Source organism: Acanthaster planci, linkage group LG06 (genome assembly GCF_054643075.1).
Source record: "Acanthaster planci isolate LZ-2023a linkage group LG06, COTS_SCS, whole genome shotgun sequence".
Lineage (NCBI taxonomy): Eukaryota > Metazoa > Echinodermata > Asteroidea > Valvatida > Acanthasteridae > Acanthaster > Acanthaster planci.
In genome coordinates this window covers 10,780,930-10,804,445 of record NC_141782.1, presented here as the reverse complement: position 1 = coordinate 10,804,445, position 23,516 = coordinate 10,780,930, and the positions used below count along the sequence as shown (strand labels likewise).

The window sequence follows — 23,516 nt, the reverse complement described above, 5'->3', positions numbered from 1 at the left end:
TCTACTTGCCCAACCCGAAGTTTTTTTTTAAGAAACTGCCATAGGGTGTCCATGTTTGTCCTGCAAGTTTGTCAGCATTTCCATGTGGCATGTAAAGCAAAGGACGCACAGAGATACGTGTGCATGTGCTTGTACATGTACATGTGTACATAGTCCTGTAGACTCGCCCTAATCTGCGGCTGTTGAGTCGAGCCCGACTACGATGCTGAAGTTGGCATAGATGTGGTGGTCCAAGTAATGACTTTGGTTAGGATTATACATGTATGGGCTTGCTGTGCTGTTATGCCAATGGGGTAGCCTTGGGTACTTTTTGGGGGGTTTATTCTGACATCCTCGGTTTATCTGCTGTATCAAATTGTTTTCCAGCCATTTTTTTGTCTGAAATTTGTATCCTCCACATGTTTACACCATAAAACAAGTTTCTGTCACTTGCAGTAAAAATCATTTATTTGCTTACAGTTGTAGAATAATTTTGTGGCTTTTGTCAGGAATTTAAAAGTATCCCTCTCTCCGGTCAGCTTCTTTGTCTTTTGACATTGTGTACTTTCTACATGTACATGTTCTGTTACATGTGTAAAACTATAAATTGACACTATATGTAGTGTACAAAGTCTGTTGTAATGTGGAATTACTTTCCTCTTCCCACAGACAGCCTATTTGCATGCCTGTGACCAGTGATGACCTGATAATTTTATCTTATAATCTATGGTAGTGCTTACATATTTTTTCTGTAAAGGAATATTTTTTTGATTCAGTCTGAAATATTTCCTGACATGTACAGTGTAATACTTCTAGAAATTAACAGTTGTTGACTGCTGTGATGTGGGATATGACATTTTGAACACCCTCGGGCACGCACACATGTACAGTATTGCCCCGAGGTGAAGCCGAGGGCGCTATGGGTCCGTTGGGTGTTCAAAACGTCATGTCCCACATCACAGTGGTCAACAGTTGTTTTATCATACCTTTGTGTTAATTATGTTGAGGCTGAGGAATTTGTCCAAGAAAACGAGCTCTGAATTTCAGAAGTTCAGAAGACAACAGGCCTACTATCAAACTGTATAATTAACATAACAGACATAAACGATGTTATCTGCAAGTACACTGTTCCCTCACTTTCTTTAACTGCATAATCTTTAATGTGAAAGTAGTGTGGGTACCAGTGAGTACAAGTTCACATGTCATGTACATGTAGTCTGGTTAGCAGTCCCTGCATTACCTTATATGCTGCGGGTACGGGAACGAGTCTGTTATACGAGCGCGACCATTGATGGAATTCCCTGGTAAACTACCGGTATGCACAACATGTATCATTGGTACCACCAAAACTGACTAAATGAGCGACAACGGTCGCTCCCAAACTTCCCGAAGCTCCTCTGTCTTGTGCGTGCACATGTGCTATCGGCAGAATGAGATGGTCATGGCACTGTGATATATGCAGATATCGCCCTAACGTGATCGTTCTGGGCCAGTGAACAGACAATATGCGAGACACAGACAGTATCCGAGACAGAGGTATGACAAATCAAAATACTGGTACTACGCCTGTAGTGTGTTACATGTACAATGTACATATACTGTACCAAGAAATATCGTACATGTACATTACCAGGATGTCAAGCCACATGTACCGGTGAGAGGTACAGTGTACATGTATGGACTTTTGGGATGCTCCAATGAATCCAAAGAATGTGGAATTTCACTAGTGCATTTTGACTTGGATTTGAAACTTATCCAAATACATGTAAGTGTTCATACATGCACATGTAGATCAGAGCATGGAGTTTCACCAGTACCCTTGTGATGTGGATTTGAAGCTCATTACAATGGAAGTGCCTCATGTACATGTAGGCCCTACACCAGGTGCGCACCGCTTGCCACAGGCATGACAGGTTGGTTCACCTCACTGACCATCAGACAAGACACCAGAATTGCTTCTCATCAGCAAATTGTCTGCATGGTTGAATGGTCAATTTCTGTTACATGCAAAAATAAAATTTACGCTCCAGTACTCATACTCAACATGCTCAACATGCTCAATGGTAAAACTTATGGAGGTATACAGTACAGTTATGGTACATATGTACAGTGTACCGTACATGTACAAGTTCTTGTACTGTACTTGTTGAATTGACAACTAAGAATTTTGAGTAACCTGAATGTAATTCAAAGTTCCAAGGGCAAACCGCAATTTACCATGCACACTGTATTATCTTGAGGAAGGACACACATGTACCTGAGGAAGGTGGGCGCATTTGGTAAAATGAAATGTTTAAGGCTGTTTCCAGGAAAATGTCCTGGAACTCAGATTACTGTCACTTTTTTCCATTTTTGGGTAAGTACCGGTACATGTATTTTTTGTTCTTTTTTTTTTTTTAGGTTTCCCCGTTCTTCACTAGAGGACAGGAGTCATTTTGCCAGCATGACTACTGTTTTATTGGTGTTACGATTTTTTTTTTATTTTTTTTTATTAAGCTTTCCTCAGTTTGGTTCCTCGCACAGAGGTTCAAAAATTATCTTCTGAAAATCAGTGGTTTAACAGGAAATGCGAACTTGCATTACAGAAAGAAGTCTTTTTTCTTTTGACTTGTGTAGATTGCCAGAATACATGTATATCAGATGTCTTTCAGTCCTAGCAGAATTTTTCTAACTGGCAAAAATGGTGTTGATTTCATGTGAAAGGTCTAGCGTGTTGTATTGCAATTTCTGAATGGCTGGAATAGGCTACATGGACATTAGATGTTGTACCATGCAATGTGACACTTTAAGGCCAAAATGTTGAACGTCCATTGGCAACTTTTTATTCTTTTTGAGAATTGTTGTTCATGAAAATATTGGCCTACTTCAGAAGGCAACCTTTGAGCACCATATTGAAAGACCCAAATCTTTCAGGAAGTCCACCATCATGTTTAACATTTTACTGCTTTGAATCATATCCCGTATACTTTGTCATGTACATGTATATTGTACGTGTTTATATGTGCACATGAATATTTTGAGTTTAAATTTACACAGTGTCTGCGACTTCAAGTACATGTACATCAACAACTAGTGAGAGAATGGTGCAGGTATTGGTTGATATCACCCAAATTGCACTTGTAATAGGAAACAAAATCCTTGAAACAGTCAGGAAAAAGCTGACTCATAGATCCAGTGATCATACTGTGCCTGTGCAACTCAGCAACAGGTACATCAGGTACATGTACGTACATGTACACGTCACTTGGCTCTATGCCTACCTGCCTACACCATATTTGTGTACTGTGCCATACATGTACATGTACAATGTACATGTAGGTCTTGTAAGCAAGATGTTAAATTTAGCCTAAAGAAATTGCTTGCTAAAACTAATGTACTTTTAGAACTACATGTATTCTGTATGTACATGTATGCCTGCCAAGAAACCTTCAATTAGTGCTTTCAGTGATGGGTTTCCTGGCTCCATATTGATTGTTATGGAGGGAACATCAACGTGCATGTCGAGTAGCCGACAAAAACAGTTTTTTATTCTGCAACGTGAAAGGAGACTGTCCTACAGTCAGCACAGTGAGCCACAATGGGCATTGCATAACGACGTGCAGACTGTACCAAGCACCCTGATCTGCACATAAAGAATCATGTAAATGGAGATTATCTCGCATGTACATTTACAGGCTTGTTGTAAAGGAGTCTGTTTGGATTATATTTAAGGCAGTCACTAGGCCTTGACAGAGTTAAATTGATTCCGCAAGGACTTCTCGGAAGGAAAGCAGAAGCAGCTACCCGAAAATTGAGAAGGCAGAACATCAGGCAGGCATGGCAGGAACTCTGGCTGCGGTCCGTGCAACCTTTTTCGTGGTGTTTCTGGTGGCGACCTTTTGCTTGGTGGTGGAAGGAGATTTTTATGAATATTACAGCAAAAATGACTTAAGTTGCCCATCCAGATAAATGTTCACAGTCCTTCAGGTGATCTTGGAGGATTTGGGGTGAATGGTAATAGTTCTTGGCTGATTGCGAAGGATGCTACATGTATGCTCGAAGGTTGTCAGTTAGACCTCGTGTAGGTTTTGCATAGTCATTATTAAAGGCTCTTTCACACCATGAAAACGTCCGATCCGTGTCAAAATCTACACGGTTCCAACCCGTGTTGACTTCTTTAAATTTCAGCACAGTTCAATTCCGCTCCATTTTCACACAACTGAACACAGCTCCAGCATTTTTGCTACACGTGTAATGTTTGGACCTGTGTATTGCGCAATTGTTTCACACTTACAACACACCTGCGCACCCAACATGGGTCAGATTGCTAATTTTGAGAAACACGATGCTGGTTCTTGTCATGCCATCAAGCTGCCTTTGGATGGAGCTGTCAGCCCAAATTGCCAACGAAGCCTTCACCAGTACGATTGTGAAGAACGGACCTGAAATTGGGGCATGTCGCTGGTCAAAAGTAATTCGTTTGTTCGTTGGCGTCCTATTTCTACAGTGTGCATGTGAGTTCGCCCGCATGATATTTAAACGGGTCGAACAATAACCACTTGCATTCACACTACGGCTTTCAAAACGTGTCGGATGTTTCAACACGGGTCAAGAGCTCTCAACCCACCTCCAGAGCAGGGGTGGTTTCGACACAGGTCGAGAGCTCTTCATGGGTCAGTGCCATGTTCAAATGGTGTAGTGTGAAAAGGACCAACCCAGAGATTTTTCGTAGTATGAAAAGGCCTAAAGTCAGCCCGATATATATCTTTTGAATCAACCGCACTGCTCAAGAATGCCATTCGCACTGCCTCAACATAATGATAAGAATTGCCGGAGGATTTTCAAGGATTGAGGCAGTAGGCACACTTCCAACATGTCAAAGTAATATTTTCAAGAAATTTTGAAGGATTGAGGCTGAATGCAATTTTTTTCATGTCGAAAATCAGAGGATTTTGGACGACGGAGGATGGTTCCTTGTAAAAAGGCCCAGGGGGTTAAGGTTAAGGCCTACATGTACATGTACACGCACATGACCCTGTACATTGTGGCTTACATGTACATACAGTTATGAAAATTTTTACTGTCACTGCATTTTGCAAAGTGAAGAATCGGTTGCAGTGCAGTGCATACAAAGGCACATTTGGCAGTTGCAACATGAGGAAATTGTCATACTTCTCTTTGCTGTCACGTGTTCCACAGGGGGGTACAGGTGTATACGTGTACAATGCAAGTTACTGTAGCTATTCCATGTACAGTCTCATTGACCTGGGAGAGGAACTTGGATAAAGGTGAATTAGTCATACATGTATATGACCTTCGATTCCACAGTCATTGTCATTCATGACATGAATCAAACCTTGTACATACCGGCAAGAACCTGTACCCTCTGTGGGTGTCACATTGACTTTTTACAGTAGGTGAAGGATCTGTGTGGGCTGATTACATGCACAGTACATGTACAGCTTCCAGTCTGCTCGTTGGGTGTACATGTATACTTGTACAGATGCGTAGGTTTGGTGTTACATGTACATGTATGTGGTATCATCTTGTGGTCATGTGGGAAGCCTGTGATTCAAAGGGGGTCTGTGTGAGACTCAACTGTTGCAACAGGTACAGTGTACATACATGTACATGTATCTGTACATGTACTTGTACTTGTTTTGTTGGTCGTTGGGTTGTGGGATGTGTCCTTACATTGTGCTTTAATCAGGAGGTAGAAATGCTAGACATTTTCCAAGCATGTACATGTACAGTAAATGCTGACACCTGATGTCACTGGTCAGTGGATCACATCGTCCACGTACATGTACATGTACGTTAAATGCTGACACCTGATGTCACCGGTCAGTGGATCACATCATCCATACACATGTACATGTACAGTAAATGCTGACACCTGATGTCACCGGTCAGTGGATCACATCGTCCATACATATGTACATGTATACATGTGTTCGTACATGTACCAGTATGACAGAGAACTCATCCAAGTTATATACATTTAGTTTTGCAGTGACTAAGGTACATGTACTCTACCATTCCATAATTTTAAAACTGAAAAGGATAAGGGAATTTTTCATTTCATTGCAAATGTGTACACTTGCAATGGGTAGTCTTTAATTCACCTGCAGGCATTTAATTCAGGCATTGTCTTGCATGTGCTTTGAAAATGAATGTGAATGTGACATGGTTAGACTCGGTTTGGTTTGTGTTATGTTGTGCAAACGTAGATGTACATGTACATATGTACCTGTATGTGCAGCGTTGTGTAACCTGTTGAATTGATGACAGTTCACATGTATTGACTATCATGGGATTGTTATGGCTTCAGAAATACAGTGTACCCAGTACTTTTCCGGGTGTGCTTTGTAAATGTTTGTCCAACCGTTACAAAATGAGAATGATGTTCCGCACTTACATGTACATGTACATATACAGTACACATTGTGTAATTGGTTTTTTGGATGCCCAATTCTACTGTACATTTGGACAGCCTGTTTTGATTTACAGGTTTTGCCCATTCTTAATCAAGCGAAGACTGTGTGGACTCACACCTGTCCAGGCAGTGTTGTGTCCTTTCTGAAAAATGGCTTCAGAGTTAGACTATTTTGGGATCGGAGAACTTTACGTGCACGCTACGTGTAGCAAAAGGAAGAGGAATAGTCAAGAAAATCGTCATCCAAAATCCTGCTTGAAAGAGATATTGTAGTTGGAGAAGAGGGAGCATTTTCTCTGAATGTTCTTAATCACAGGAGAATAAAGGAATGTCCGTACTACTGTGTGCACATGTACATGTTAAATGTACAGGTACATACGCACAGTTTGTATGTGAAAGATAGGTGTTAGGGGTGGTAAGCATTGCTTTTGAGGACAGTGTCTGTTATAATGAAATGAGTAGTGGAATTGGGTCTCCATAATGTTTTTAGTTCCCCCACAACGTCTACATATTTCAACATGTCAGTAGACCCAAGTTTCATGAGTGTTATTTACCAAAAATAAAGCCTACAGTCGGTACAGTTTTCAGACTGCTGATGTTCTGAGTACTATACCAAAATCAGCGTTATTTTGGGTAAACAACACTTCAAACACTTCGCTGTGGGAAGACACCATGTTTATTGGTGTTTGGTACCCACTGTATATGTACATGTACATGTTAGTCAGATGACTTAGCAGACAAAGTAGTTTATTGTTGAACAAACTCTGAAATGAGCAGTACCCGTGACTGCCGTTCAGGTTGCATGACCGTGATTAATAGACAATGACGTTAACTCATCACTTGACTTCTTATCACCGGTGCCCTGCCAATATCACAACTTAACCTTTGTACTGTTGTACAACAGGGCAGGTAGTTACCGGGTGATATCCCCACAGACACAGTGTTAATGGTAGTAGGTAATGAATAGTCCATAGCCCTGTGATTGTATCGTGGAGTTTGTGCACTGTGATGAAAGTGCCGCTGTGTACATGTATTTGAGTACATGCATTTGAGTACATGTACATGCATTATGGTATATTGAAGGTGAATTTGCCATACATCTGATACAGAGCACAGAGAATCAGATGTGTTGACCACCCGCGCATCATGCATATGTGTTTACATGTATGTACAGCAATTTTCATACATTGTTTATGCTTACATATATCCTTATGTACATGTACTAGTACATGTATGTATTAATTTGTACCCTATTATGGGCCACAATAATGATATGTTTTATTTATGAATATATTATGTAATGAGAACTCCCTCTCTTTCTGGTATGATTTCCACCCTCACAATATCAGGCCACGAAAGGCTGTTTGTTCTAACTGTTAACAGTTAAGTGCACAGTGCTGCAGAGGGATCTGGTGCTGATGAAGAGAGGTTGAGATAAGACCTGATAAATGACTTAATAGGGTGCCACAAGGCATTGACAGAGCTCAGGTACATGATGTAATAATGCATACCTGTGTACATGTACATGTACTTGCACAAGTACAGTACCTGTACAGTATGTGGTGTGTTAATGTAATACACAGCTGCCTGTACATGTACGTGTTCATGTTCTCTGCTATTCTCATTAGTATGTCTAAAGACAAGGTAATTCACATGGGTTTTCATGAGTATTGTATGCTGCTTTTCTGTGTAAACGTAATAGTTTTTACCTGTGCACGTGTGCACTTTTTAAAAATTATCTTGCATCTTTGTAGCATTTTCATACTCAAATATGTATACATTGTACCGTACATGTATGTGTCTTTCCCCAGAAATAAACATGTTGTAAGATTGTTACTGACATGCTGTACTGCCATATTGGAATTTTTTTCCAAAATTTGTAGCTCATACAGGTGTACTGTACATATGGGGATTTTCTTTTCTTTGCTCTATGCTTACGGGGTGTACACAAACCATGCTCATGAGAAAGAAACTAGAAAGTGCCTCCAGAGGGCTCAATTCAGAATGCTGGCCTGCAGGTCAGTTCCAAATACTCTAAGCAATCAACACCTTATCAGGCTTAATTAATTTTCATCTACCACTTTCCTGTGCCCCCTTCCCATTGCAGATTGACTGACTGATGCAAGTTGTTGTTGTTGCCATAATGTGAGCGTCCGCAAATACTTCACCGTTTGTCTTTCAGTTTCTGATCTGGTTTTTTTCCCCCGGGGAGCAGTAATTGAACAGAGACTACAGGTCAAGCCTCCCTTTCTGCCTCTACAATATTTGTAACCAGAAAGATGTGAGTACATGTAGGCGACTTACATACCGGTCCCTGTTTGACAATGACATGTAGGTAGAGTAGTTTGTGCATAGAAGAATGATGCATAATGTGCAAGTACATGTAGGCCTCGCCAGCTTTCTTTCTCACAATTAAGAGCAGCACCAAGTGTCCGTTTACTCACGGCTACCATTACATGATGATTACACTAAGTATTCAAGAATCGGTTTTGTTCTTCCGTAACATATTGGTATACGTACGTGTAAATGGCAAGCACGGAAACGTACAAACTGTGTTTTGGATGCTTAGTGAAACTTTCAAAACACTTCCCTGAACATTTCAAATTTTGGTTGGACTTCCATGTAGTGGATGCAGGGGACAAATATCTGTGATGGGTGGCATTTTGAAGCGTGGAGCATACATGTACATGTACTACATGTACATGCTGGCACAGTGCATTTTATGTACATGTACACTGCACTAACCTTACATACTAGGTGCGATACAGGAAAGGAAGATGTTTTGTGGACTTACACATGTCCACAGGACGTTTCCCCTTCTCTGAAAAAGAACTTTAGAGGCATTTTGGGGTAGGGGTCATCGGTTGTACATGTAAAAGGAAGAGGAACAGTCGAGGAAACTTTCTACAACAATCCAGCTGAAAATCTTGTTCCCAGTTCAAGAAAAACGAGTATTTTCACTGAGTTCTCTTAACTGCGCGAAAAGAAAGGAATGTCCACAGTACATGTAGGTACAGCTGTATGTAAAATAAGTGTGTGTGAGTTGGCAATGTTGTTTAAGTTGTAGGGAAAGTGAGATTTCTTAGGAATGATTATGTTCCAGGGTGGCATGTGCCATTAATGCTTTATATGTACACGACAGTTTCACATGGGTATGTCAGCTTTAGAGTATTCCAGTTATTTTTTTTCCTTCTGCTGTTCTCTCTCTCAGAGGAAGTGATCTGCCTTAAACCTGCCCGTCTGCCAAAGCTGTCGACACAAACACACACACACACAGACTCGCTATGGCTGACTCAGTGCCAACGCTGTCCCAGCTGGTTGTCACAAGTAAGATCAGACATTCCGTAGATTTCTGTTTATACTCTCTCCTCCCCCTTTTTCTTGGAATTCGAAGCTGCTCTTGTAATCATTTTGTCTCCTGGAAAGTCAGTGTAGGAAGAAATTCCGAAAACGGTCAATTTCCAAAGTGCCTTTTTGAAGGCTGGTCTCTGGTTCACAGAAAGCAGAAGAATTTCCTTTTGCATTAGTGATTGTACATAAACATGAACAGTTGGCTTTGGTCTAAAAATAACTTGAAATACCTCGTCATGATTCATGGAATTAAATTATAGTGGAAAAGTGCACGTTGGTGAAGCTATGCTTGTAAACCATATACATCTACAATGTACGTGTATTGGTATATGTAACCTCTACTCATGTGTTTTTATCAAAAATTGGTTGGCACAACATTTCTCCACTTTTGCCATCAAGCAAACAGGTACCTGTGTCTAATGCACGGTAAACAAATTGGCCTAATTGCAAGGATTAAAAAAAACTCTGATCTTTTCTCTAGGACTCGTCACTGTCAGATACTATTTCATTTGTCTCCCGGCATCATTGCATGTCTATGAAGAGGATTCCAGCTATTGACTGTTTTACAAACAGGATGTACAGTGGGTCACAACAGCCCGCAGAGCCCCAGGAAACAATAGATTTGGTTACAGTGTAATTATTCAGTGCATTCTTGACGCACAAGCGTGCCTACTGGTTTGTGCACATAGTGGGACTCGTGTTGCTTTCCTTTTCATATTTTTTCTGCGTTGGTTGGGACTGTGATGTCAAGCAATCCACACTAACAAGTGAATTTAGTTTAATCCAGCGATGAGACATTACAGGTACATGTCCGTGTACTTGTTGAATGAATGGATTCCAGAAATTAGGGGTCCATTTTTTTGTGTGTCCCTGTCACATCTGACGTATGATTTTGTGAGTTCAGGAGACATTTTCTAATTTGCAAAAGTGATGAATTCATTCAACTTACCTACCAAACAAATACATGTAATAATAGTTTGAAATCAATTCCAGTGATATTTCCATGTCAAGTAACAAAGGTCAGATGTAACAGGGACACAAAAATGTCACACTTTTGAACCCCTAATTTCTAGAGTTACCCTTATACAGAGCTGTTTCATAAGACTAAATTGTTTACATAATTGCTTCTATAACATGTGTGATATTTCTTGGATCAAATTTGCATGCACAAGGCTGCATAAAAAAGAAGTTGTTGACCGCCCGGGCTAGACCCACCAAAACAGTGCATGTGCTGAAGATTCAGAGATAATGAGAATTCAACATCTGGTTCAAAGTCATCTTCTGCGTCTAACCAGACAGTAAAATCCAAAGCGGAACCTATCTGGTCTCTTTTAGAAATCCCTGTCGAACTTCATGCAGAACTGCAAATCTAATGGCAGCACCGGCCCTGCAGCATTGCGTTAGGGTCCTACTCAAATCAGAGACCTGTTCCATACCTGTAGGCAAAGAGTCCGACAAACTATTTTGTGGGAATCTGACTCAACTTTGTGGGGAAGAAAAAGAACAACCAACAATCTGTGTTTTTATGTGGCCTGATAGGTATGTCAGTGCGTCATGAGCATCTGTTTAATCGAGCAAGATAACGAATAACCTTGTGGAATTAGAAGGCTTTTTGGTTTCATGTTGCGCCATCTGAGCCCATAAATGTGTCCGATAAATTTCGATTCATGCCGATAAAGTAATAACACAAGGTTTCTGCGTGTACATGTATAAATAAAACTCATATAGTCCTGGCAGTGCAAACAAAATGTGACAACCAAATTACACGACACCTGTACATTGACTATTTCCAGTCCGCTCAGCTGAGCTGCGTGACACCAGCAACAGTTTCTTCAGCAAGGGTGATCCTTACGTGGAGATGACGGTGGACGGTCAGCCCCCGCGCAAGACAGAGGTGGTGAAAAAGACATGGAACCCGTCGTGGGACGAACACTTCACTGTGTAAGACTGAACGACACAAACAGCATGAAACCAATTGTCAGGGTGTTTGCCATTGACACTGCCTGGCGAACCTTTCCCATTCCACCCAGAATTTCTTCCAAACGATTTGTGCTTAACACTAATCGACCTACATCCTTAAAGATCCACAAGAAGTTTTAGGTGGATTTTGTTGGATTGGGGAAGGTACAGCCATCATACAGACACTGTTGCACAGGTTACACGTACCCCTGTGTGTTCAAAGAACATGCTCTTGTGACTTCACTTACCTTGGAAGATTTTGGTAGATTTGGAAAGGTGTACAGTAGATTTGAGTCTGCCACGAATACTGGTAAACTCCATTTCTCAGAAGCCAGCCAATAAGGATAATGTGAAAACAGATACATGTATCTAATCGTTCCAATTTGTAACCGATGCCTTTTCATTGATAAAAGGTTCAAGACATTGCACAGTACATGTAGCTTTTCTTACTTTTCAGAGCTTCTTTTTTGTTTTTTGGAAATCAGATACCTCTTTTTTAGGATTAAAACTTTTGGTGTTTTGTTTTTCCGTATTCTGATGTGTTCTCGAAACAGGAGTGCATCATGGGATATGGTACCTTACAGTTTTCACTGCATTCATTACAGTACCAACATAGTTCTATAACCCAGACTAGACACGTATCTTTCTTTTGGTCATGCAGACTGGTGAAGCCCAACACAAAACTAGAATTCAAAGTATTCAACCATTTCTCTATCAAGAGCGACGTCTCCCTGGGCTCGGCAAAGCTGGAGCTTCTACCCCTGCTGTCGAAAAACAACGGGCAGTGTAAGTAATGCCCTTGATCTCTCCCCGTGCCGTGTCCAGGTCGCTCTCGTTCTCCGTGATCTGTCTTCCGTATCTGTCTGTGATCTGTCTTCTCCATCGTTCTGGAGTTAGTCTGTTGGAACCTATCGACTGGAGCAGCACACAAGACATAATAAAGCCTATCATTGGAGGTGCAGATCCTTTCTCACTATTATTGGCCAGCATCCATGTTTCAGACACTGTCAAACAGCATACTCTAAGCAACAAGATTGTTACAGTCTTGACTGCCTGAACATCGTGATTTAACTCAGAATCTTTTCATGGACCACTGTCATTAGTATATTGATGTGTGGTACAACAGGTAATCAATGAGTAATGGATATCTATCTGTCAGCTGGCCTCTTTATAGCAAGCTATTTGCGGCGTGCTGTGCTGTGAGTCATTTTCCTCACCGTACAGATGTTGCACAGTTGTAAGCAGTCACACCCCAGCCTTGCACAGTCTTGAGAGAGTATTCCCGTCTTTATCCTCCTTCTAGTTGAAAGCCTTAAGCACACCGTGGACCTGCAGCCCTCGGCTAAGGCCAACTCCCAGCGGAAGGGCAAGCTCCACCTCGTGCTGGATGGCCTGAAATTCAGCGCCGAGACTATGGCCCGACTGGGCTGTCCCATACAGAACGGTAAGGCTTCGCATTTTGTACCTGCCCTGACCTTTGGTGGGGAAGGGTGCTTTGTCACCATGTAATTTTGAGTTAAAGGCACTTGGGCCGTGTCCAAAATGGGTATTGCTGTGTGTGTGCCGCTGCAGCTAGTCACTGTATTGTGACAGTGGCTAAATACTCAAGTCATAGCCTAAGCATACCTGTTTTAGTCACGGCTTTTGTAGTTATCAAGCTGTGGTCTCAAAGTGTTTGCACGCACTAGCATTGTGCGTAGTGCTTCGAATGATTCAGTCAGTAACTTCGCCAGTCTAATGTAATACGTCCTGTTATTTTCATATTTTTTCTTGTCATCTTGTACATATTTGCTTTATTTCGGCCCAATTAGGGACTAACTTTCTGTTACGAACTACACAAAAAAGCATGGAAAGTATTCAAAATAAGTAACTCCTGAATTAGTGTCTGTTACCATTGACTTTTCTTGTTTTTTACAGGACTGCCTCCAAGCCAACCCAACGGAGACATACCACCACCGCGCAGCAGCAACAGCCAAAACGGTCCTTCCAACAGCAGCAGCAGCACACGGAGGCACAGCACCGGCCACCCCTCCCCGGGCGACATCGCCTCGCAGGCTGCGGCTGTGGTCGTAGCCTCCTCTGCCAGCACAGGTAACATCTCAGGGCCTGTAGCCAACAGCAACGCTGCTCCAGCTACCACGGGGACGGCTACAGAAACCGGTGCCTCCTCGTCATCAACAACAACAGCAGCAGCGGCGGCGGCAGCAACACAGGCTGTAAGGCGGCGACCTCCCCCTCCACCCCCAGCAGCAGGGTCTAGACCTCCTGGCAGACCAGGTGAGTCTCTCCTTGCACCCGGATTTTTCAGGATTGAGCCTATCTGCCCTGAGCAGGAGCACCCCCTCATTGGTTGAAAAAAGCCATGTTGGTCAGGATTGCTCATTTTGTTTGTAGCGATGCGCAGTTACAACCAAACCTCCGTCGCTAGGAAAATTGCGCACTCTCTCGGTCTAGCCCACCACCTCTAGGATGTGTTAAAGAAGTTGAATTGCAAACAGAAGAGTTAGATCTGTAAGAGTTGGTTACTGTCTCTAACTAGGGCCCCATTTGTTTCAAATGGTTGTACACCGACAATGATCAGTGATCCGTTGTCGGTGTACAGACACCAAAACCCGCCTAATGGATGGTGGGAACCAGTGTAAGGATCACTGATCCAGATCTGTGTAAAACAAACAGGCGTGCCCTGAAAGCATCACCTAAGCGTCAGGAACAGATATGCTGGGTGGAAAAATTCCAACTTGGGATACATGTGAAGACTTTCCATTCAGCAGAAATCGGTAGTGTGCACTCAGCGTGTATCATGCCAAATGCGTAAAGGGACATTGTCCTGTAGCACAAACATGCCATCTGTAGTTCCTGCACAGAGTGGACAGAGCACAGCTACTATTTACTCTTCAAGGTTTTGACGCTCTTTTGAAAGTACACATATTTTGTAGTTGGTTTTCTGCACAGTAGAATAGTCGAATCAAAGTGTGCCCCCCCACACACACACGCACACCCACATCATAGCCAACTTGTTTGGAATACATTTGCCGATGAAGGTCAGCCTATGCATGGCTAGAAAGCAAATACCAACACAATTGGTGACATCAGATCAAATTTTTCATGCTGTGAATCTGCAAAAGTTGGACACATTTCGGCTCGAGTGATTTTCACTGCAGTTTTTTGGGGGGCATCAAATTCACTCCTTTTTTTGCATTTGTTTAAAGTGTGAACCAGCCTGTAGACAGCCATAGTCTCCCCAACTTATATGAAGGAATCTAATTCATTAGAATCACTTTTTCTCACAAGTGTTCTTCACTTCCTTCATTGAATGGAAAAAAAATAAATATCCCCACTTCTTGGCTGTTACCTCCCTCTCCAGAGCGGGGAAACCAAGTCTCCCAGGGCAACAGCACATCACGGCAGACACCAGCGGCTGGAGGAGCCCGTGCCACACCCCCCGGCAACCAACCAGCCCAGATGCCCCCACCCACAGGTCTACCCCCAGCCGGAGCTGCTCATAATGACATCAATAGCCAGCCACTCCCTGCAGGGTAAAGTAGCCTTCTTTTTTTTGCCACCTTATACATATTAATGAGCAATTTGTCTTCCTGTGATTGGTCAATTTTTGACTACTCATAAAAAAGTAAATATATATAATTGCCTGTCGGGTAGGATTTTTTGACCTCGCTGTTTTGTAAGGAGTTTTTTTTTTTCCAAAAGTTAACTTATTCTTGTTGACTGTGTCTCTTTTCTCGTCCAGCATTTACACTGAAATGTTGCAGTAAGAATGCAGTTTCAGACACCAGACCTGATAAACAATACTCTGGCTTTTACATGTATTTGAGGGAATCCTAGTGGTTGCACAAAAGCGTTACCCTGAAAAGGCTTTTTTCTTCAACATTTCTTGGAATTCATTCTTTGTGCTTTCTTGCTCTTTTTTTTCTCCCCTTTAGTTGGGAGATGAGGCTGGACCAGCATGGCAGGCCGTACTACGTGGACCACAACACACAGACAACAACATGGGAGAGACCACAGCCCCTACCACAGGGGTAAGTCTACTGTCCAGGGGTCAAGCTCCCTAAGTCTGCGTTGTGCAGAAATTTGCTAAGGGTGCAATATGCCTTGCGTGGACAGATTGACCTCGGCAAGTGCAACGTATAAGATATTACCTGATATTGAATTCCCCGCCTTCTGTTTCAGCTTTTTTCTCGAGCTTGGACTCACAGTATGTCTTACGGTGCGGTGCCAAACATCAGTTTGATAAATCAGGTTGTAGGAAGTCCCATGTAGAGTATACGTACATTGGAGGATGTGTTGTAGTTAATTGATGGAGACCCCCAAATGAAGGAATGTGGAGGGTGCATCAACCAGTAGCAGGGGATGCTCATTTGCTTGTCAGAAGATTTAGTAGTTGCAGCAGCGTGCACCCCAGCTGCGGCACAGAGTGGAACCTCGACAGTAAGCTTTAGGGACATGATCGTCAGCCAAGTTCAGGAAACTATACACCAACAGATACCTCAAGGATGCTAATGCGTATCTCCTCTTTGGTATCATCGTAGGTGGGAGCGACGGAGAGATCCCCAGGGCAGGATCTACTACGTGGACCACAACACACGCACCACAACCTGGCAGCGGCCCACCGTGGACTCACTACGCACATTCCAGCAGTGGCAGCGCCAGCATAACCACCTGCAGAACACCACTATGCAACAACTGCAACAGAGGCTGTTCCTACCGGTCAGTGTTCGACTGTGCCTGAATGGCTCAGCTTTGGATGGGATTTAACCCTGACTACCCCCACACCTGCCATACTCCCAACAGCAGGTTTTTGTGAGGTTTTTGGCAGGTTTGGTTCCGTACCTGATGAAAGGCCCAGGGAGATGGTGTTTGATTCTGTGTGAGTTGGGACACACAGGGTTCATTGTGTACAGTGTCTGGCTTGCTGTACCAATTGTAGGACTGTGCTTGGTTTTGTCAGGTTTGGTTCTGTTCAGTGCAAGTCATTCTATACTGCACAGACCCATCCATACCATATCACTCAAACTCCAACGGGCTCATTCTGTTGGAGTTTATCAGGTTTGGTACAGTAACCTGCATGTACAAGTACATAGACAAGTGCATGAACCTGTTGGATTTTGTGAGGTTTAGTATGCTTTCTAGTGCAGGAGCCAAGGGGGTTATGGTTAATACAGGTGTCTATGGGAAATGGCTACAGCCTTTAGACAGTGGCTTTGGCTACGGCCAGGATTTATTCACGTGTCTGTGGGAAATGGCAACAGCTACCAGACTGTAGCATTCCTGAGTGTATGCATTCATATGGACTGGCATTTAGGTCAGTGGTGCACATCTGTGTACCTGAGGGTAAGTTAGTGACCGGAATGATGAGGGAAATGGGACACTTGTAATTAATGGGACCTATTGCACTAAATGTGTTTTATATCGCACCTCTGTCTAAAATCTCTAATAAAAAGAGAAACTTTTCAGGGTTCTATAATTGAGGGCATTGTAACTGATAAAAAGTTTGAAATATAGTACCTAGTGGGGCGCTTTTCTTAAGAAATTATTCACACATTATGTCTCCACACTTGTCTAATTCATGCTAACGTAGGTTACCTATACCAGCCTATTGTAGTGAACCCCACGTGACCGTTTTGTTCAGCCAACCGGGAGTAAAAGCCAGCAAGAGGTGCATAATGCTGAATAAGCTCCATGGCTGAACAAGAAAGACTAGGTCATTATCAAGGAGTGACCTTTTATAGTCTTCACTTCATATGTGTGCACACATTGAGCAAAAATATGCACTACTTATCATCTGGCCAAGTGTCGGTTGACCTTTGACACAGACAGATACATCCAATGCTGTAATAGCCAGCCTTATCACCGTGATGGATTGACAGTGAAGTTAAGATTCTGCTTGTTTTTATATCAGTTGCAATTGTAATTTCCTTCTCTCTGCAGTCGGGAAGCGGTGTGGAGCCCAATGACCCTCTAGGCCCTCTACCTGTAGGATGGGGTAAGCACCAGTGTGATTATCACTCATTTATTTCCTCTTTCGCGCGTTGTTCTGTAGTTGTCTGTTGATTTGCAACTGCTGTATTTTGTAATTTCGTCTAGCCAAATCATGAGTTGGGCCCCTAACTTTTGATGTAAAAAGGGGACTAAGCAATGCCTGTGTCAACGTCCATTAGAAGGGTTTGCATATTGACTGGCTTCGTCGACTACAGTTAACCTGCTTCATATTGTCTGTCTTGCACAGAAAAGAGAACCGACCAGCATAACCGAGTCTATTTTGTGAATCATGAAAACAAGACCACGCAGTGGGAGGATCCGAGAACGCAAGGGTGAGAGGGTGTCCTCAGTGTCTACTTGTGTGTGTGCAGGATTACAAGTGAGGACATTAGGTCCTCGGATGGCAAGCTGTCCTTGGTTTGTTACTTGTGTACAAACTCAGTAAGAGTTTGATTATTTGATTGGCTTCTCAGCAACATTTGCTATTGTAATGCATTTGTGATTAAAAATTGTTTAAAACGGAAAACGAAATGCAGGAGGAGGTGTTGTTGTGAAATGAGGACTTAACCCTAACCCTCCAAGATTCTTTTAACATCCACGAGGAGATTTTGAAGGTTGTTGCATGATTACATAAGGTTCAGACCAGTTAACTGCACCTGTCTTGAGTCAAAAAGAGCGTGCCACTGGATTCAATCACAAAAGAAGATTTTAGATGGTTTTTGGCAAAGTTGCCAAGGGAGTTCGAATTGATAATGCACTTTTCTTTGACACTGGCGATCCTTCCCTGGTTGCCACTTTGCACCAAGTGATCTAATGATGATAGCTTCATAGTTCACCACAACCAATCTGGACACGTCTTGCCCCTAACCATGGATTCCTCTCTACGCAGTGCCAACATGCAGGAAGACCCCCTACCAGACAACTGGGAGATCCGATACACCAAGGAGGGCGTCAGGTACTTTGTTGATCACACCAACAAGACAACGACCTTCAATGACCCACGACCAAATGCAGCCAAAGGGTGAGTACGTGGCCCAAGAGACCTTGCAGTCTGAACAGCTCAGAATAACGTTTGTATAGAATAGATCCTAAAAACCAGAGAGTTAACCTTTTGAAGATCTAACAAGCAGAAAAAAAATTCCGAACAAACAAGACCACAAGTGATGATGGAAATCCTTTTGAGACCATTACTGGCATTTGTTGCTGGCATCTTCATTGACATTTTGCTGGTGTGCTGACGACATTGTTTTTTTTGTGCCTTTCTCCATAGACCCAAGGGGGCGTACGGCGTGCCCGTGGCCTACGAACGCAGCTTCCGGTGGAAACTGGGCCAGTTCCGCTACCTGTGCCAAATCAACGCCTTGCCCAGCCATGTCAAGATAAACGTCTCCAGAAACACACTCTTTGAAGACTCTTTCCATCAAGTGAGTCCCGAGGAAGATCCCAATCAAACTTCATAACCTTGCCTAAGACAGTTCAAGTATGGTTTGCAGCATGGTGAAAATCAGACTTGACTTTTTCTTTTTCTTTCCTTTGATGTTGCCTCTTCTCAGATAATGAGGCATCAGGCATTTGATCTTCGGAGGAGGCTGTTTATTATATTCAGAGGAGAGGAAGGTCTAGACTACGGAGGAGTAGCAAGGTAGGCTTCATTTTCCCCCCGCCCCCCCAAAAAAATTGTTTTTAACGTTTTCTGTCGGTCCATTCATTTTTGAAGGTTTGCATTCATTTCTCAAGTTACGCCCAGGTTTCTGAAAGCTGCTGTTTTCACAGGTGCAACAGAAAGACGGGCACTGCTGGGTTGATGGTACAAGTCAAAACATTAGCTTGTATCTGGAAGTCTGTGAAAGTTTCTGAGAGCCGGGTTGCCCTTCAAAAAGCTAGCTTCTGTTTAACAAACCAGTGTCTCTTTTCTGAATGGCTTATGAATTCTCAAAGCCAATGAATATTTCTCAAAAAAGGCACATTTCTGAAAGATCTGGAGAATCCGTGCACACTCATGTATTGTTGATAGTTTAGTCCTTCATGTGCAACATCATGCTGATAAGCAGTGTGGTAGTCATTCAACCTGTGCCCCTTCTCGTTCCCCTCCCCTCCCCCCCACAGGGAATGGTTCTTCATGTTATCCCACGAGGTTCTCAACCCCATGTACTGCCTGTTTGAGTACGCCAACAAGAGCAACTACTCGCTACAGATTAATCCGGCCTCCTCGGTCAACCCCGACCATCTGGCTTACTTCCGCTTTGTCGGCAGGTTCATTGCAATGGTAAATACGCCGTGCTTCACGTAATGCTGTGTACTGTCTGCCCTACTTCAGTTATCTTGTTGGAGTTTTGTAGGATTTGATGCAGTTGGGATGGCGGGTTTTGTCTTTGCTGTCGAAATCACATCCCATATCACTAATCAGTGTGGTGTCCCTACGGAATGTTTAATTATTTAAACATCTGAGTGGTTATTGTGTTTTTTGGTTGTATTTTATATTTACATGCAATTTTCATGATGAATACTTAAGGGTTGGTCAAAAATGTAACTTTAACTGGAGGACTTGGGACTGTTAGGGTTGATTGGAGGGCTCCTCTGAAGTGGATTACTCTCTTAAAACATTAAATTTTTTAATAAGTAAACATCGAGCAACTTGATGTACGTTTGGCAAACACACCCCTTGCCTCCTAGGCATTGTACCACGGCAAGTTCATCTACAGCGGCTTCACCATGCCCTTCTACAAGCGCATGCTCAACCGGCAGCTGACCCTGAAGGATCTCGAGAGCATCGACCCCGAGTTCTACAACTCGCTGTGCTGGCTCAAGTAAGTCGGCCGCTGGTGTCCTGAGCCATGTCTAGGTCTTTGTGAGTTTCAAATATTCAGGCATGTGCTGGCAAGCGTCGTGGCTCGCTGGGCCCATTGTGGACACGGCCTCCGTTTCATTCGTGTTGGTTCAGCAGTGGAAAAAATATGACGCAGATTGGCTTTCCGATAGGGGGAATGCAAAAACAAGGACAACCAAGCAAAAACTCAGCGTTGTATTGGCACATTTTAACTTGAAGAAGATGTTTTGGTTGTTTGGGGGCTGGCTAATTTTTTCTCTGTCTTCATTATATCAAACTGTTCACAGGGCAGCAGTTTCGATCTTGGAGGGGCAAGGCAAGTTCTCATTTGCAAAGGGCACTTGCATTAGAAAGTCAACTTGTCTATGGGGACATTTCAATTGTTTGACATTCTTGCCTGATTTGAAATTCTCTACTTCAGGGAGAATGAGATTGACGAGTGTGATCTAGGTATCACCTTCAATGCTGACTTTGAGGTTCTGGGCAAGCTGGAGACGGTAGAACTCAAGGAGAACGGAAGCAACATTATGGTCACCGATGAGAACAAAGAAGAATACATCAAGTGAGTAGGCGGGTGTACCAAAGACCTGACCTATTAGAGACCTCAACAATTCTGAAATTTTAGTAAGAAATACGTGAGCGGATCTTACAAAATGAGTCTGATGAGCATATGATTAGTTATTTTGTTTGTCTTAAAATGGTGCGAAGTGAGCTCTTTGTTATGAATCACCACTTAGTTGGGCATTCTCTTGAAAATGGCATGATGTGGGTTGGCATGATGTGGGTGGGCGTGATGTGGGGGGGCATGATGTGGGTGGGCTTGATGTGGGTGGGCATGATGTGGGTGGGCATGATGTGGGTGGGCTTGATGTGGGTGGGCATGATGTGGGTGGGCATGATGTGGGGGGGCATGATGTGGGTGGGCTTGATGTGGGTGGACATGATGTGGGGGGGCATGATGTGGGTGGGCATGTTGTGGGTGGGCATGATGTGGGGGGGCATGATGTGGGTGGGCTTGATGTGGGTGGGCATGTTGTGGGTGGGCATGATGTGGGGGGGCATGATGTGGGTGGGCTTGATGTGGGTGGGCGTGATGTGGGTGGGTATGATGTGGGTGGGCGTGATGTGAGTGAAACATGTTGAAGGTTCCCTTTGATGTACACAATGTATGCTCTGAATTGTCTTTATCTCAAAAAGTGGCTTTGGAAATTTGTAGCTCGTGTTAGATTGGGTTTGATGTACAGATTATCTGGAAATTCTTTTACCAGTAGCCAACTGTTTCATCATCATGCTTGCTATTTGAAAAGAACCGAAATTGAAGTGAATAAAGAGTAGGGAATTTACTGCAAAGTGCATCCCAGCTCTGTCGATGGCTGAATTACTATCAACCTGACCTCCTGTTTCTTGGTATGTTATAGTCTGATGACGGAGTGGCGATTCACGCGAGGCATCGGGGAGCAGACTAAATCGTTCCTGGATGGGTTCAACGAGGTAGTGCCCCTGCAGTGGCTGCAGTACTTTGACGAGAGGGAACTGGAGGTATGTCAGGTTACTGGGGCAGTATCGATTGGCGCATGGGGGGGGAGTGCAAGTTCAACTGTTGGTTGCATGTTGTCAGAATGTTTGGATTTAGCACTGAAACAAAAAGTCTGCAGTCTAACGAGGCTGAGAATGTTTGGAAATTGAAAATTCAAATTGAAGTCTGGAACTTACAAAAGTTTATAAGACCAGACATGATTGGGCAACTTCCAACAGGATAATTTCCCTGTCGCTAAATTTTGTGGGATCATGCCAGGTTTTTTACTCTGTTAGAATCTGACCCATTCAGCACTTCAGGGGAGCTTGAAAAGTATAATTACTTGTGTAAAAGGCATTAGTGCGAGAACCAGTTTGTGGACCGTCACATGCGTTTATGCCATTTGTTTGCACTGCACTACCTGGTTCAACATAAAATCACACTTAGGTACTCAACAGAGAGTGTATAAAGAAAAGTTATATTAAACTATGAGTTATGCAAATATTTACAACTGTAAATTTGAGAGATTTTTGTTCCATGGGTTTGCTGTTCTCATTTCAATAATTTGGCAGCCCATAAAAGAGGGTTATGATAAGTTGTACTGAAGTCCAAGTTATCTGCAGAGTTGGCCGTTCTTTCTTTCAGACAGATGAAGTTTAGTCTGAAATATTTGATTTGCTGGCCAATCGCACTTCGCTCTAATTTGATTTTTTTTTTGTCCTGCCGTCATCCAGTTGATGCTATGTGGCATGCAGGAGTTTGACGTGGAGGACTGGTACCGCAACACCATCTACCGCCACTACACGCGAGAGAGCAAACAGGTGCAGTGGTTCTGGCGCGCCGTGCGGGAGATGGACAACGAGAAGCGGGCCCGGCTGCTGCAGTTTGTCACCGGCACTTGCCGTCTGCCGGTCGGTGGGTTTGCTGAGCTCATGGGTGAGTCTGCAGCTCCCTGGCGTGGCTGCGTTCTCCGGTTACCCCTCCGGGGTTCCCATGGTTGTGGAAACTCCTGCGTCCATCCCCACATATCAATATATCGATTGTGTAGTGAAAGTGTTTACAGTGTGTCAAAACTGTCCCCATCCCTGCATGTCAATATGTTGGCTGTGTTGTGAAAGTGTTTACAGTGTGTCAAAACTGTCCCCATCCCCGCATGTCAATATGTTGGCTGTGTTGTGAAAGTGTTTACAGTGTGTCAAAACTGTCCCCATCCCTGCATGTCAATATGTTGGTTGTGTTGTGAAAGTGTTTACAGTGTGTCAAAACTGTCCCCATCCCTGCATGTTAATATGTTGGCTGTGTTGTGAAAGTGTTTACAGTGTGTCAAAACTGTGGTGAAATAATAGTCACCAAAAGTGTTGACTGGTTACTTCGAAGCAGACTTGCATCAACCCCCATTTTCGGCATTGCCTTTTTTTGTTAATTAAAAGAATGTTTCTGTGATGTGTTCTGCCTTTGCTAACATAACATGAATT

The 23,516-nt window shown here is 43.2% G+C and overlaps 1 protein-coding gene across 2 annotated transcripts in view; it reads left to right on the top strand.

Annotated features, from left to right (window-relative positions):
• The window catches only part of LOC110987831 (E3 ubiquitin-protein ligase Su(dx)-like), a 29,898-nt gene that overhangs the window by 1,582 nt on the left and 4,800 nt on the right, over positions 1-23,516 (top strand). The window contains exons 2-20 of one of the 2 annotated variants that reach the window (XM_022250938.2): positions 8,502-8,675; positions 9,606-9,721; positions 11,539-11,686; positions 12,366-12,490; positions 13,008-13,148; positions 13,622-13,981; positions 15,069-15,240; positions 15,643-15,738; positions 16,249-16,426; positions 17,648-17,702; positions 17,946-18,030; positions 18,588-18,719; positions 18,969-19,122; positions 19,252-19,340; positions 19,805-19,964; positions 20,372-20,505; positions 20,947-21,087; positions 21,944-22,064; positions 22,776-22,977. In XM_022250938.2, the coding sequence (XP_022106630.1) occupies positions 9,679-9,721; positions 11,539-11,686; positions 12,366-12,490; positions 13,008-13,148; positions 13,622-13,981; positions 15,069-15,240; positions 15,643-15,738; positions 16,249-16,426; positions 17,648-17,702; positions 17,946-18,030; positions 18,588-18,719; positions 18,969-19,122; positions 19,252-19,340; positions 19,805-19,964; positions 20,372-20,505; positions 20,947-21,087; positions 21,944-22,064; positions 22,776-22,977 (2,536 nt within the window). In that variant the 5' untranslated portion in view covers positions 8,502-8,675; positions 9,606-9,678. The remainder of the gene's footprint in view (positions 1-8,501; positions 8,676-9,605; positions 9,722-11,538; positions 11,687-12,365; positions 12,491-13,007; positions 13,149-13,621; positions 13,982-15,068; positions 15,241-15,642; positions 15,739-16,248; positions 16,427-17,647; positions 17,703-17,945; positions 18,031-18,587; positions 18,720-18,968; positions 19,123-19,251; positions 19,341-19,804; positions 19,965-20,371; positions 20,506-20,946; positions 21,088-21,943; positions 22,065-22,775; positions 22,978-23,516) is intronic. The other variant, XM_022250939.2, reaches the window with a different exon arrangement.